This window comes from Aquarana catesbeiana, linkage group LG02 (assembly GCF_042186555.1).
Source record: "Aquarana catesbeiana isolate 2022-GZ linkage group LG02, ASM4218655v1, whole genome shotgun sequence".
NCBI lineage: Eukaryota > Metazoa > Chordata > Amphibia > Anura > Ranidae > Aquarana > Aquarana catesbeiana.
Window position 1 is genome coordinate 640,746,896 of NC_133325.1, and position 16,451 is coordinate 640,763,346.

Below are 16,451 nucleotides of genomic sequence, written 5' to 3' on the forward strand. Positions count from 1 at the left end.
CTTTATCAGTTTAAGCCAATATTTATTCTCCTACACATTTTTGGTAAAAAAAAATCACAATAAGTGTATATTGATTGGTTTGCGCAAAAGTTATAGCGTCTACAAAATAGGGGATAGATTTATGTAATTTTTATTGTTATTTTTTTTTTTTACCTAGTAATGCCGGTGATCAATGATTTTTAGCGGGACTATGAGATTGCGTCAGACAGATCGGAAACCTTTTTTGGGATCGTTGACATTTATACAGCGATCCATGCTATAAATAGCCACTGATTACTGTATAAATGTCACTGGTAGGGAAGGGGTTAACACTAGGGGGCGATCAAGGGGTTAAATGTGTTCCCAAGGTGTGTTTTAACTGTAGGGGGGATGGGCTGCCAGGGACATGAAAGAGATCACTGTTCCAGATTACTGGGAACAGTAGATCCCTGTCAGAATGGGGAATCGCCATGTTTACAAAGGCAGTTCCCCGTTCTACTTCTGTAATAGGCGATCGCGGGCCACAAGTGGACATCGGGGCTGCCGGTGGACATCGAGTCCGCCCGACCCGCGGGCACCCTCCCGCAGCGTGCAGCGGTTGCGAGCGCAAGCCAGCACCGGTGCGCCCCCGCCCACAACTGCGCCTGCACAAGCCACTGTACAGCTATGGTGATTTGCGCAGGAGAGCCGACCTGTCGTCATATAACAACGGCAGCTGGTCGACAAGTGGTTAAACAAGATAAATATCAGTGGGCTCATTCACAAAATGAACTTGCATGAGATATTTAGGTGTCAGGACACATTTTGCCGAAATATTGCATGCAATCCTGAAACTAGACCGTTTGCAGTAGTTACAGTAAAACTGTGAAAACACTCAGTAAAGACCGCACGAAAATGCGCTAAAATCCATTCAAAGAAAGAAAAAAATAATTAAATCCATGCGGAAATTAAGTAGTGGTCCAGGCATGTGGTATGTGTGGAATGTGTACTGTTTGTTAACTAGCAGGCAGCTGCCAACTCCTTAACGGCCAATAAACAACATGGTTGTTAAGGAGCAGGCGGCCACCATGTCCCTAACAACCTATGAGTCATCAGCTGTCAGTGGGGTTCCCCGCTAACAGCTGAAAAAAAAAAATTGAGAGCAATTAAAAAATGTGAACAAAATGACGTGGGGTCCCCCCCCAAATTCATACCAAGCCCTTTGGGTCTGGTATTGATTTTAAAGGGAACCCCCACACCAAAAATAGTGTGGGGTCCCCTTCAAAATCTATACCAGACCCTAATCTGGGCATGTAACCTGGCATGGCCGGGAAAGGGAGGGGACGAGTGAACACCCCCCCTCCCTCGTGAACCATACCAGGCCACATGCCCAAGCCACATGCCCTCAACATGGGGGGAGGTGCCCCCCAAAGCACCTGGTTGTGAGGCTCTGCGGGCGGGGGCCTTTTCAGAATCTGAAAGACCCCTTCAAGAAGGGGGGCCCCAGATCCTGCCCCCCCCATTGTACCCCTACCCATTCACCCCAAAAAAATATGTAGTGTAAAAAAAGACATTAGACAGTTTTTGATAAGTCCTTTATTAAAAAAAAAAATGTCAATCATGATGCCCGCCACCATCGCCGACCCAGAAAACAAAAAGGTCTGCCCGTGTTGAAGGCTCCCGCTTCTTCAATAACTAAGGGGTGGGTTATCCCTGTGACCCTGCCCCCTTGTGACATCACCAGCAATGGGCATGCTGGGTCAAGGACGTCTAGTTATTTAAGAACTGTCAGACAGCAGAGCTGGCAGACAGCGGGAGCCTTCGTCTTGAGCGGACCTTTTTATTTATTTTTTCGGGTTGGCGGTGGCAGCTGGCATCGTGATTGACAATGGATCTACACTGGGGGGGGGCATTTATTTTTATTTTAAATAAAGAACTTTCAAAAACTGTCTAATGTCTTTTTTTACACTACACATTTTTTTCATACACTTAATTTCATACACCAGAAACATATAATACATATAAGATATAAAAGTTTATATCCATAAACGGCAAATTAGACAGCGATCCAAAAGAGTCCTATGAGCGCCAAGTGAAATCAGAAAAATCTCATGAAGTGTGTAGGATGAAATGGACTCAAAAAGAAAAGAAAATACCAAATGAAAAAAATAAAAAAGCTGCAAACTCAAAAAGGAGCTATCCCTCCCATTTGCAAAGTGAGCATATAGTGTGTTGCGCTAAACCAGGGGTCTCAAACTGGAGGCCCTCCAGCTGTTGCGAAACTACAAGTCCCATGAGGCATTGCAAGGCTGACAGTTACAAGCATGACTCCCACAGGTAGAGGCATGATGGGACTTGTAGTTTTGCAACAGCTGGAGGGCCGCCAGTTTGAGACCCCTGCGCTAAACAAACGTGAAATGTCTAAATAGAAAATGTGCTAAATTCAAAATGCCATCATAAATAGATAAACCAAGCAATTTCATACACTTGATACATACAAATATTACATATAAGATATAATAGTGTCCATAAAGTGCAGATTAAACAGTGATCCAAAAGAGTCTCCAAGTGAAACCAGAAAAATCTCATGACATGCGTAGGATGAAATGGACTCCTTCCTCAAATTGTCATCAACTCCGAAACTAGTGAGAGGATGGAGGCTCACCAAAAATCAATGACCCCCTTATTTGGAGTAGTCACATAGAGTTTCAGTAGAAATACTCAGGCCTTAATGCCATCTCCACACATAATATTGTATGTATCTAGTGTATGAAATTGCTTGATTTATCTATTTATGATTTATAAATATTTATATTTGAATTAAGCGCATTTACTATTTACGCGTTTCACATTTGTTCAGCTCAATACACTATATGCTCACTTTGCCACTGGGAAGGATATCTCCTTTTTGTGTTTGCAACTTTTTAATTTTTTTCATTTGGTAATTTCTTTTCTTTTTGAGCACATTTGAGCAGTTTTCTTAGATTCTTCCATAGTAAGTAGGCAGACCTTCCTAACCCATGTTGTAAAAGTATTGTAGGTACGCTGCTCGTATTGCAGAAAATGTCTGAAAATCCTTCAAATATTGTTAATATCTTTTACAGAAAGAAAAAAATGATGTGATCCGTGGCACCATCAGTAATTGGCCTCCATCCCAAATTTGGACAGAAAGAAAGAGAATTTTGGTCAGAGGGACTTTGAACGAGGCCAATCACTATATAGAGCAAGCACATAAGATATAAAGCACAGTATTACTTGTATGAGTTTATTACATATCCCTTTTTGTCGGATATTATGTAATAAACTTATACAAGTAATACTGTGCTGAATATCCTATGTGCTTACTCCATATAGTGACTGGCCTTGTTCAAAGTCCCCCTGACCAAAATTCTCTTAATATCTTTTACAGTGATGCTTTTTCTGTAGCTCTGTTTCTCGATGCCTGAAACCTTTACTTTCTCCTCTATGTGAAATGATATATGATATATGATATGTGTCCAAACACAGGGTGGGACTTGGTTTAGTCTAGGTTGGTTTCTGTGTGAAACAAAGGATTGTTTTTTTAAAACTGGAGAGTGCAAAATGTGGTGCAGCTCTGCACAGAAACCAGCTTCCAGTTTTTTTTTTTTTTTTGTCAAAGCTTAATTAAAGTGGAACTTCAGTCATTTTTTTCAACTTTTCATCTATTGAATCTTCTGCTCTTGTTGATTTAACTTTGGATAGTAAAACATTTTTTTCTGCCAGTAAATACCTTATACAGCCCACTTCCTGTTTCTTGTCTGGAAAAAATCCTAGGTTAATGACATCATGCACAGCTCTCTCTCTCTCACTCCTGTGAGAGTTTGCCAGGAAGGGAGGGGGGATGGTGGCATAAGAGGGCCAATGAGAGCTGGAGGGCTGCAGAGCTGGAGGTGTGCCTCTGTGTGTGTGTCTGTGTAAATCCAGGAAGTGAACAGGCAGCAGCTTCAGCTGCCCACAGTTTAATTGGTTGCATCCAGACTCAGTGGAGGGATATTTCTGCAGCATATTTGGGAAGTACAGAATCACAGTATATATAGTGGTTGGAGGGAAGCTTCAGAATGGCAAAGATGTTTTTATTACAAATTATGTGAGCAGACTGCAGTTTCTCTTTAAACAAGCTAAAGTTAAAAGCTGATTGGCTACTATGCAGGGCTGTACCACATTTTGCACTCTCCAGTTTTCGTAAATCAATCCAAAAGTGTTCCTTTATTGCTCTACAACAGTTATTAAACAAAGCTGATTTTAATGAGTTACATTTGCCCCAAACAGAAAAATTCCATTGGCTGTAATTTTATCGCTGCACTGATACACTTCTTTTATTCTGGTTATGCTTTTGTTTACTTACATTTAAAGTGAACCATTTCATTCATAATTTATGCAGCACTTTACATATTGTACATTCATATAAGCCCCTGCCCTAAGGAGCTTGCAATCTAAAGTCCCTACTTCACATGCATACAGTATCTCACAAAAGTGAGTAAACCCCAAACATTTTTGTAAATATTTTATTATATCTTTTCATGTTACAACACTGAAGAAATTACACTCTGCTACAATGTAAAGTAGTGAGTGTACAGCTTGTATAACAGTGTAAATTTGCTGTCCCCTCAAAATAACTCAACACACAGCCATTAATGTCTAAACCGCTGGAAACAAAAGTGAGTACACCCCTAAGTGAAAATGTCCAAATTGGGCCCAATTAGCCATTTTCCCTCCCCGGCATCATGTGACTCGTTAGTGTTACAAGGTCCCAGGTGTGAATGGGGAGCAGGTGTGTTAGATTTGGCGTTATCGCTCTCACTCTTTCATACTGGTCACTGGAAGTTCAACATGGCATCTCATGGCAAAGAACTCTCTGAGGAGATGAAAAAAAGAATTGTTGCTCTACATAAAGATGGCCTAGGCTATAAGAAGATTGCCAAGACCCTGAAAATGAGCTGCGGCATGGTGTCCAAGACCATACAGGACAGGTTCCACTCAGAACATTCCTCGCCATGGTCACCATGGTCGACTGAAGAAGTTGAGTGCACGTGCTCAGCATCATATCCAGAGGTTGTCTTTGGGAAATAGACACATGGGTGCTGCCAGCTTTAATGCAGAGGTTGAAGGGGTGGGGGTTCAGCCTGTCAGTGCTTGGACCATATGCCACACACTGCATCAAATTGGTCTGCATGGCTGTTGTCTAAAAATGATGCCCAAGAAAGCCAACAAACAGTTTTCTGAAGACAAGCAGACTAAGGACATGGATTACTGGAGCCATGTCCTGTGGTCTGATGAGATTGGTTCAGATGGTGTCAAGCGTGTGTGGCAGCAACCAGGTGAGAAGTACAAAGACAAGTGTGACTTGCCTACAGTCAAGCATGGTGGTGGGAGTGTCTTGGTCTGGGGCTGCATGACTGCTACCAGCACTGGGGAGCTACAGTTCATTGAGGGAACCATGAATGCCAATGTACTGTGACATACTGAAGCTGAGCATGATCCCCTCCCTTTGGAGACTGGGCCTCTGGGCAGTATTCCAACATGATAATGACCCCAAACACACCTCCAAGATGACCACTGCCTTGCTAAAGAAGCTGAGGGTAAAGGTGATGGACTGGCCAAGCATGTCTCCAGACCTAAACCCTATTCAGCATCTGTGGGCATCCTCAAACGGAAGATGGAGGAGCGCAAGGTCTCTAACATCCACCAGCTCCGTGATGTTGTCATAGAGGACTGGAAGAGGACTCCAGTGGCAACCTGCGAAGCTCTGGTGAACTCCATGCCCAAGAGGGTTAAAACAGTGCTGGAAAATAATGGTGGCCACACAAAGAATTGACACTTTGGGCCCAATTTGGACATTTTCACTTAGGGGTGTACTCACTTTTTGTTGCCAGTGGTTTACACATTAATGGCTGTGTGTGGAGTTATTTTGAGGGGACAGCAAATTTACACTGTTATACAAGATGTATACTCACTACTTTACATTGTAGCAAAGTGTCATTACTTCAGTGTTGTCACATGAAAAGTTATAATAAAATATTTACAAAAATGTGAGGGGTGTACTCACTTTTGTGAGATACTGTATATAAACATGCATACACACTAGGGCCTAACTAACTAAGTAACACTAGGGCCCAACTAACCTACTAGCATGTCTTTGGAGCATGGGCAGAAACCAGAGTACCCAAAGGACGCAAGCAAGCGCAGGGAGGACATGCAAACTTCATGCAGGTAGTGTCTGGTTTTGGATTCAAATTGAGGACCCTAGTGCCGCAAGACAGGAGTGTCAATTGATAAATGAAAACCAATGGATGCTTCAATAAAAATTGCATGCTGGGGTAGGTGCTCAGCAAATAAATAGGTATGCTGACATGCTTTCAAACATGAAATGTAAATGCCCTGTCTGGCTGTTGCCAGGTCTATAGGTCTGAGCATGATTGCCAGCTAATTGCCCAAAAGAAGAAATCAACTTGCTAATTTAGAAAACCTGTCCTGATAGATATTGTGATAAGCAGTGCCATTTGTCAATGTCTATACTTCTTTCTTCTTCGCACTTCACAGAACTGTCCTATTTTTCACAGCTGACAGGGGTTGGTGGTGCATGACAGCAGTCAGATAGCACAGACAAGCGTAATTGCTCTTGAAAGTTTATATGTACATTAAAGGCAAGATTAGTGTTTCTGCCTATGTTTATCTGTCAAAAAAGGGCTATCCGGTTATCATGCCCACATGTCCAGCCATCCTCCTATATTCATGATTATAAGGTGTTAAGTAACCTTCACACAAGCCTGATTATTTTCCAATATCTTACCTGATAAGCAGCAAATTTTGGAATAATATTCTTATCAACTAAGTGAGGTCTGACGAGATTAAACATAATTCCAACTGCCCAAAGTGCACTGAGCGTAGAAACTGCGAGCAACACACTTATATAAATTGTAGCTGATTCTCCCCGTGACTGCAAAAAAATATATTACAGAAGTCATTCTTCTGAAGTTATGTGCACAATGATGTCACAAATAAGCAACAATTAGTGACCTATGTTCATAACTGAATTTTAGAAAATGTCTGATTTTAAGCACAATAAAATGTAAAAACTAAACATTTGCATTCTTTTACACACTACTTAGGTCTTTGCAGCTTTATTCTACATACAGGTATAGGACAACACAGTGAGGGATATTTACTAAAACTGGAGCACGTAGTTCTAACTTCAGCTTGTTCAGTTAAGCTTTGTCAATAAAACCTGTAAGCTGATTGATTTCTATGCAGAGCTGCACCAGATTTTGCATGCTTCAGTTTTAGTAAATCTCATCCAATATGCACCCAAAATGCTAATTTTAATGGTCTGGAGTTTACTCTATACTCGGTTGTGTTTACTAAACTAAATGTTGGAAAAACCAATGATAATGTGAAACATTTCAGGTTTTAGTTTACTAAAATCAAACCAGGGAATGGTGAATTCTTATTGTTTGCTGTGAGTTACTGCAGGTTTTCTTACTGAATATTTTTGTTTAATACTAAAGATAGAGACAGATAAATGTTAAAGCTAGAGACAACAGGTGACTTTGTGATATTGATAAGATTTGTAGATGACTGAGCTGCTAAGGGAATACCTTAGGGTTCTTTCACAAAGAGCTGCTCTATTTTTCCAGATCTAAACCTGATGGCTCAGAGGTAACCTAATGTAAATGGACACAAGTCCATTTATATCCATTTGCCCATAGAGCTATCACCATGTTGTCCAGACACAAACTGAATGGGCACCCATATCAGAAATCTTACATCTGTCCCATTCAGCTCTGATTCAACAGATGATCAGCTCAGGGATCGGTGGTTGAACGGAGCAGAGTGGTTCCACATGAAAGCGTCCTTACAATCCTGGACACCTGATAGCTACACCTCTATAGGGAATGTGGCCTGCTCATCTTAGAGCAACTGTAAATTCTGAAGACATCCCTGGACTTCTTGGGCAGTCTGATAAGTCTTTATAAATGTTTTTACAAATGTTTACAAAACAAATAGTGAAAAATATAAGCACAAGCAGTGAAAACAAATGAAAAATTGCATATAGACAACAACTAAAAACATACATCTACTTAGACTTTCCTATAGAAAGGATATTGACATGTAGCGCTCTCCAGAAGAGGGTAAGGTTACATAGTTATCTATTATACATGTCCAGCACTAGTTGTACTGGTCAAAACAGTAACTGAAATAGACTCCACTTTAGTGAGGGTTGACCTGAACCAGTGTCCCCTGAGCTTAATTATTGCAGGAGAGCCTAAGTTAAGAAAGAAAAAGGGGGGGGGGTGGGTTGTGGAGGGAAGGAAGAGGGGAATGAGATGGGAGGGTGTTCTCCCTCCTTGGCCAACGTCGAGCCTGAGAGTCTTTATATAGTTTATTTGAGTTAAGGAATTAGATATTCTTCTCCTCTCAGAGCATAGTGCAACAGCATGGGTGACAACCGCAGACCTCGAGACCACTGAGCACCTCACCTGGCAAAGACAGAAATCTCACTATGTCTTCAGCTTGCTTAGATTTTTAGAATTTTGTGGTGTAAGAACAGGCTTTCTAGTGGAACCATATTTATGGGTTTTCTCCTCTATAACCTTTAAGACACTTGTCAAGTTTTTCAATGTCCATATATCTTCAATCTTACGAAACCAAAGTGACAAAGAGGGCAATGTGTTAGATTTCCATAGTGCAGGATACAGGAGCAGGCTGCGTTAACTAAATGTCTAACAACAGACCGGTCAGTCAGTAAACTGTACTGTACTATGGAATGTACTTGTTTCCAAAATGTTTGGATCATTGCGCAAGACCAGAAGATGTGTATAATGTCACCCATGCCCATTCCACAGCGCCAGCTGTGGAGTACCGTCTGGAGTGCGGTACCACTGAGTAACTGTTTTATAGCCAGTTTCCTGATATTTACTACAAATAGAAGATTTGTGGAAGAGGGTTAACATTTTGGTCCAGTCTTCTAGCATCAATTTGAGTTGAATTGTGCTGTATATTATATACTGTATGTTGCACTCAGTACACTGTGCTGTATGTTATATACTCCGTAGTGTAATGTTGCACTTAGTACATTGTGCTGTACATTATGCACTTCATAGTGTTTGACTGCTATCATTTGATAAGGCACAGTGGCAGCATTTGATGACACATTGGGAGCATTTGATATGGCACAGTGGCTGCGTTTGATGGGCACAGTGGTTGCATTTGATGGGCACAGTGGCTGCGTTTGATGGACACAGTGGCTGCGTTTGATGGCACAGTGGCTGCGTTTGATGGGCACAGTGGCTGTGTTTGATGGCCACAGTGGTGGCAAGTGATGGGCACAGTGGCTGCGTTTGATGGTACAGTGGCGGCAATTGATCGGCACAGTGGCTGCGTTTGATGGTACAGTGGCGGCAATTGATGGGCACAGTGGCTGCGATTGATGGTACAGTGAGGCTGCAATTGATGGGGTTTTGTTTCAGAATTTTTGAGTTTGTTTGCGCCCCCCCAAAAACTTTGAGCACCAGCCGCCACTGAATAGAACAGGTCCTCTTTAAATTGCATCAGATGCAGAAGCCACTCACTTACCTACAACACAGCTTTACTAACTACAGGCTTCAATGAACTCTATGATTCGTATTATATTAAATCCGTGTGAAAACAGACCTTAAAACAAAGCAACACCAGAGTGCCACAAACACCCTAGTTTTTTTAGCCTTAAAAGATCAGACAGTAAATTACTTACTTCACCAATTATGTAAGATCCATTACTCCAAAGAACAACTTGTAAAAACATAAGTACAGGCCTAAGCAGTGCGAACTGAAAGGTACCCGACTTCAAGATAAATAAGGTAAGCCTATAAAAAAGGGAAATAAAGACAGACTTGCATTTATTATTTTTAGTCTTTTTTTTATTCATAAGGCTTGCATACAAATACATTTACATCTTTGTACAATTGATATATTTTGAAGCTTTGTTTCCATTTTATTTTTAAGTAAGAAAACAGAAAAGGAAAGGTAGAAATAACAATAAAACTTTTATAAAGAGAGTATACCCAGGTATGGTTGCATTGGGGTTGATTTACTAAGGCTAGGTTCGCACTATTGCAAATTGGATGCGGGGAACAATTCGCGATAGCAGGAGATTTTGACCAGCTCTCTATGGAGCCAGTTCACAGATCTCCAGTGTTGCTCCGGTGCGAATTTGCACAGGGGTCCTGTGCGTCTTTTGGTCCGTTTTCAGGTCCGAATTCAGCCAAAAATTTGGGCTGAAATCAGGCCTGAAACGGTGAAGGGGATCGACTGGACACCTGCTGTGAGCCGCATGCGGCGATAGTGTGAGCCCAGCCTAAAACTGATGAGTGCAAAATCTGGTGCAGCTCTGCATAGAAACCAATCAACTTCCAGGTTTTTTTTGTCAAAGCTGAAGTTAGAAGCTGATTTGCTACTATGCACAGCTGCACCAGATTTTGCACCCTCCAGCTTTAGTAAATCACCCCCATAGTTACATCTAGTCAGGTTGAAAAAGTCTATATACTTCAATCAATAGAAAAAAAATATTAAACAGAATAAATTAATAGAAAACCTTCATGTACAGAATCCTACCCACAGTTGATCCAGAGGAAGACAAAAAAACCTTCTATATAAAAACATGGTCAAATTTGCTCCACCGGGGGAAAAGTAAATTACTTCCTAAAAAGGGAGGTCTCAGCATAAAGACCCTTTACAAGATAATTTAGAGTTGCTTACTGGGGACAAAGAGAAGGCAAATGTATTAAATTACTTCCTCAACTCAGTGTATACAAAGGAAAATGGGAAAGTTCAAGTCCATAATGGGTATAATATGGACATAGCCCCAAAAGAACCCCAATGGCTCTAAACTGATATAGTCCAGAAACATTTAAACAAAATAAATGAGAATAAAGCACCTGGACCAGGTGGCTTACATCCACATGTCCTCAAAGCGTTAGCTCTGTTATTTCCAAGCCATTGTTTCAAATTTTTAGAGACTCTTTAATGACTGACTCTGTACCACTAGACGCACCCCCTGCTCGCCCACGGAGCCGATGCAAGTGCCTGGCGGATATTTATTATAGTAAAACGTAAAAAAAAATCTTTTTTTTTTTTTCAAAATTGTCGCTATTTTTTGTTTATAGCGCAACAAATAAAAACCGCAGAGGTGATCAAATACCACCAAAAGAAAGCTCTATTTGTGGGGGAAAAAAAGACATCAATTTTGTTTGGGTGCAACGTCGCACGACCACGCAATTGTCAGTTAAAGCGGCGCAGTGCGGAATCGCAAAAAGTGCTCTGGTCAGGAAGGGGGTAAAATCTTCCAGTGCTGAAGCGGTTAATTAGGAAGTAAGTAAAAACTTAGGCAAAGGAGTTTCTAAAGCAAGCAAATTAAAAGAGGTATAGACTCAGGAGTGAAAGATATAATTTTGCTCGTGTACAAATCATTAGTAAGACCTCATCTGGTATATGCAGTTCAGTTTATGGGCACCAGTTCTCAAAAAGGATATCGGGGAACTGGAGAAAGTACAGAGAAGGGCAACCAAACTGATAAGAGGCATGGAGGAGCTCAGCTATGAGGAAAGATCAAAGGAACTGAATGAATTCTCTCTTGAGAAGAGGTATTTAGGGGGGATATGATCACCATATATAAAACATAATTGGTCCATATAGTGAACTTGGTGTAGAGTTATGATTTACAGAGGACAAGGGGGCACTCTTTCCATCTGAAAGAAAAGAGATTTAATCTCTACATATGGAAAGGCTATGAAGAGGTGGAATAAACTCCCTCAAGAACTAGTTCTGACCAGCTCAGTAGGTATGGTACAAGTTTTAAAACACATAGCTCATAAGTAATCAGGCAAATGTAATGCAATTAGTAATTGTATCTGAGATAAAGTCAGCAAGACCATATATGACCTTTGTTTCTCTTATTAAATCGGTCTTTCCTAGTTTGAAGGGTTTGTTTTTTTGTCCAATGTTTAAAGCGGTTGTAAACCCGCTTGGTCATTTTTACCTACAGGTAAGCCTATAATAAGGCTTACTTGTAGGTAAAATGAATATCTGTTAAACGTGCACCATTTAGGAGATATTCACCCTGCATGCAGCCAGTGACACCACTGGCGCATGCGCTCTGAAGGTCCGGCATACCTTGCCAGAACTTCAGAGCTTCATGTCGGAAACCAAGGGCTCCCGCGTGCATGCATGGTAGTGAAGTCATTACAGCTCTGGCCAATCACATAGCCAGAGCTTATGAACCTGGAAGAAAGACAGGGGGAACATGTCAGCCCTCTCAGTGGTGACTTTACAGCGCTGAAGGGCTTTGTTCCAAGGTGAGTATTTTATAACGTGCTAGTATGCGATGCATGCTAGCACCATTATGCCATTGCCTTGCAGGTTTACAACTGCTTTAACAAACATAGTTTGATTTATTTGATGTTAAAATTATTATCGTTTTGCATCTTATTTGTGATCACCAATAGTTAAGCATAATTTAGAATTCAAATCTTGCTTTAACCACTTGCCGACCACCGCACGCTGATGTACGTCCAAACTTTGGCGGCGGATATCATTGTTATGGCAGCAGCTAGCTGCCATAACCCCAGTATCCCTGTTTTTGTGCGGCGGTCGGCTTTAAGATAAAAGTGGTCTCTGCGGCGGATTCGGTGGAGGGCCCCCCTCCACCGATAAAAGTGATCTTGCGCCGCTTACCGGAGCCGTCGGTAGCGGCAGAGGCGATCGCGTCCTTCTCCATGCTGTGCCTGGAGATGAGTGAGGCTAAGATGGCGCCCACTCGTCTCCATGACACTGCTTGGTGGAAGCGACGTCAAAACGTCACTTCCGCCCATACGTCTTAAAGGCACATTTTTTTCAATGTAATTTTTTTAAATTACTTTTTTTTTTTTTTATTGCATTTTAGTGTAAATATGAGATCTGAGGTCTTTTTGACTCCAGATCTCATATTTAAGAGGTCCTGTCATGCTTTTTTCTATTACAAGGGATGTTTACATTCCTTGTAATACGAATAAAAGTGACACAATTTTTTTCTTAAACTGTGTAAAAATAAATAAAATCATGTAAAATAAATAATAAAAATAAAATAATTTTTTTTTTATAAACCCCCCGTCCTGACGAGCTCGTGCGCAGAAGCGAATGCATACATGAGTAGCGCCCGCATATGAAAACGGTGGTCAAACCACACATGTGAGGTATCACTGCGACCGGTAGAGTGAGAGCAATAATTCTGGCCCTAGACCTCCTCTGTAACACAAAACATGCAACCTGTAGAATTTTTTAAATGTATGGAGATTTTTAAGGGTAAAAGTTTGACGCCATTCCACGAGCGGGCGCAATTTTGAAGCGTGACATGTTGGGTATCAATTTACTTGGCATAACATTATATTTCACAATATAAAAAAAAAATTGGGCTAACTTTACTGTTGTCTTATTTGTTTATTCAAAAAAGTGAATTTTTTCCCAAAAAATTGCGCTTATAAGACCGCTGCGCAAATACGGTGCACAAAAAAAAAGTATTGCATTGACTGCCATTTTATTCTCTAGGGTGTTAGAAAAAAAACAATATATATTGTTTGGGGGTTCTAAGTAATTTTCTAGCAAAAAAACCTGTTTTAAACATGTAAACACCTAAAATCCAAAACAAGGCTGGTCCTTAAGTGGTTAACTATTTTTCAGCTTAGAGATGGCTAATTTTTTCAGATGATGAGCCAATTTTTTTTATTTTTCATACAGCATATAGTATATAGTTTCATATTATGGACACAAAAGTTCACTAATGAACCCTTGCCCCAAGGCCTATACTTTCTGAAAGCACACAGAATATAGCAAAAATCAGTATCCATAATTTTGTACATCCCATATGTGTCTGCAAATGTTTATTAAAACAACATTTTAAATCAAAAATATGATCATTACCCCCAAACAGAATATTATTAGCAAAATTGCCTCTGTAATAAAAGGTAAAGTTATGTTCTGGTGTATTGGGTTAGTGCGTGCAAGCATACAAAAATAGATATGCACCATTTTTTTTCTCATAACAGTGCACGGTAGTGTGTTATCATGTGTTATGATGCGTTTCATTACAGGTGTGTTGGCATGTATGTTGTGGTGCCAATAAAAATGAATGGTACAGAATTACAAATCCTCACCTCAAGTGAGTGAATAGACTCTAAAACGCATGCTTGTGGCAGTTAATCTGCACTTTCAAAGGGAAAAAGATTTATACAGTAAAATGCATGTAAACACATAATAGCTGGCTGCAATAATGTGACTTCCGATGTATGAAGCTGCACAAAACGTTTCCGTCCTTCCTTCTCACAACACATTATAAGATTTACTTAAAAAACCCTAATAAAAATGCATTCAGGAACAGAAGCTTGAAGAGGCCATGATTGAACCTACATGTTTATCTCACCTGTTAATATCTTTCCGTGGAAAGCATACACAGCAACAGCAAAGTGGGCCTGTGTTGAGTTGAAGTTTTTGTGACCCGAACTTCTTGAGGAATTCTTTTCTGCCACCACATTCACTCACCAGCATAAGTTGAAACTTGTGTATAACAACAGCGAGAAACCTTTAATAAGAGAGAATAACAAAGTGGTGGGGTTCCATAACTATTTTTAAAAAAATAAACATTTATTAAAAAAAAAAAAAATTGGTAGATACCTATCATTAGGGATGATCCGAACACCCCCCAGTTCTGTTCGCAGCAGAACATACGAACAGGCAAAAAATTTGTTCGAACACGCGAACACCGTTAAAGTCTATGGGACACGAACATGAATAATCAAAAGTGCTAATTTTAAAGGCTTATATGCAAGTTATTGTCATAAAAAGTGTTTGGGGACCTGGGTCCTGCCCCAGGGGACATGTATCAATGCAAAAAAAAGTTTTAAAAACGGACTTTTTTTGAGAGCAGTGATTTTAATAATGCTTAAAGTGAAACAATAAAAGTGAAATATTCCTTTAAGTTTTGTACCTGGGGGGGTCTATAGTATGCCTGTAAAGTAGCGCATGTTTCCCGAGTTTAGAACAGTCCCTGCACAAAATGACATTTCTAAAGGAAAAAAAGTCATTTAAAACTACTCGCGGCTAGAATGAATTGACGGGTCTCGGCAATACAGATAAAAGTCATTGAAAAAAATGGCATGAGATTCCCCCACAGTCCATTACCAGGCCCTTTGGGTCTGGTATGAATATTAAGGGGAACCCCGAACCCAAATTTAAAAAGCCATAGGGATGTCCCCGTGCGTCAGAGGGGGGCGGTGTCACCCGGGAAAGTCACCATGTAGCCCCGCCCTCAGTTATAAAAGAACTGTCACCTGCGAGGACGTGTCATACGGCGGGTGCCTCCCACTGAGGCGGGTCGGTGCGGCATTTTTTTTTTCTTTTTCAGTCCATCGGCGGAGCAAGATAATAAGAAGAATGGACTATGTGGGACATTTTTATTTTTTAATTTTTTAATAAAGGACTTGTCCCAAGCCGTGTCTTGTCATTTTTACCATTTTGACACTTTTTTGTGAAATCGTAGGGGTACATTTGTACCCCGTTACCATTTAGCATGATATCTGCTTGCTGTACCATGTACTTGTATAACAAAGTATCCTGTTCTCTTTGTATGCGCCCTTTATGTGAAATCCCTGGTGTTCCTGCAATTTCTTCTGTTTCCTATTAAAAACTGACCACACTAAGCAGGATAGCACACAGTGGTCAGTTCTCTAGCTATGCTGGGAACTCATTGTGCCCTCCTCCAATGATCAGACTTGTCCTGAAATGCCCCCGCTGCACAGCCATTCACTGTGAAGCTCAGTGTACTGCTGCTTCTCCTCCCCCCAGCTCTTATGCAGCTGAAAACAGATATAATGTGATCATTTGTAAAAAAAAGGGAAAAAAGGTATTTATAATGTATTTTTATGTCTATATGGCTTTCATTTCTATTTTAAACTGAATGAATTGTTTTACAAGGTGATCGTTCACAATCACTTTAAGTAAACTAGTTTGTGTAAGTGAAAATGGAAACTATGTTTTTTGTTTGTAAAATGTGGAAGATGTAATTGAAGGGAAATGCTCTGTCTTAATACAATGTGCTCCTGCAACACTTACCGTAGAAAAATGCATGACAATTTTACTGAGATTAATACTCATATAATACTCTAATACATATAATATGTATATCAAAGCCTTAACTATACGTACACAGAAGCAGTGAAGTCTGTGAACATAGTACTCCTAGGAATCCACATTCCCACACATGATGTTGTAGCAATTATCTGCAAACACAACGACAAGAGAGTGCATTTTAAGCCCAAAACATACATAATGAGGCAATCAGACAGCTTACATTTTTCTAACATATAAGATTAAAGTATACAGTATGGTTTACAGATCGCTGTGAGTAGGTGCCTATTAGTAGCATAATATTTCTACTCCAATAGCATGGAATTGCTAAAAGCCTAAGG

General features: G+C 40.4%; 1 protein-coding gene across 1 annotated transcript in view; it reads right to left on the reverse strand.

Annotated features, from left to right (window-relative positions):
* The window catches only part of LOC141128860 (organic solute transporter subunit alpha-like), a 58,669-nt gene that overhangs the window by 14,729 nt on the left and 27,489 nt on the right, over positions 1-16,451 (reverse strand). The window contains exons 3-6 of the mRNA XM_073616437.1: positions 16,189-16,262; positions 14,408-14,566; positions 9,710-9,821; positions 6,770-6,916 (exon numbers count right to left, since the gene is read on the reverse strand). Of these exons, the coding sequence (XP_073472538.1) occupies positions 6,770-6,916; positions 9,710-9,821; positions 14,408-14,566; positions 16,189-16,262 (492 nt within the window). The remainder of the gene's footprint in view (positions 1-6,769; positions 6,917-9,709; positions 9,822-14,407; positions 14,567-16,188; positions 16,263-16,451) is intronic.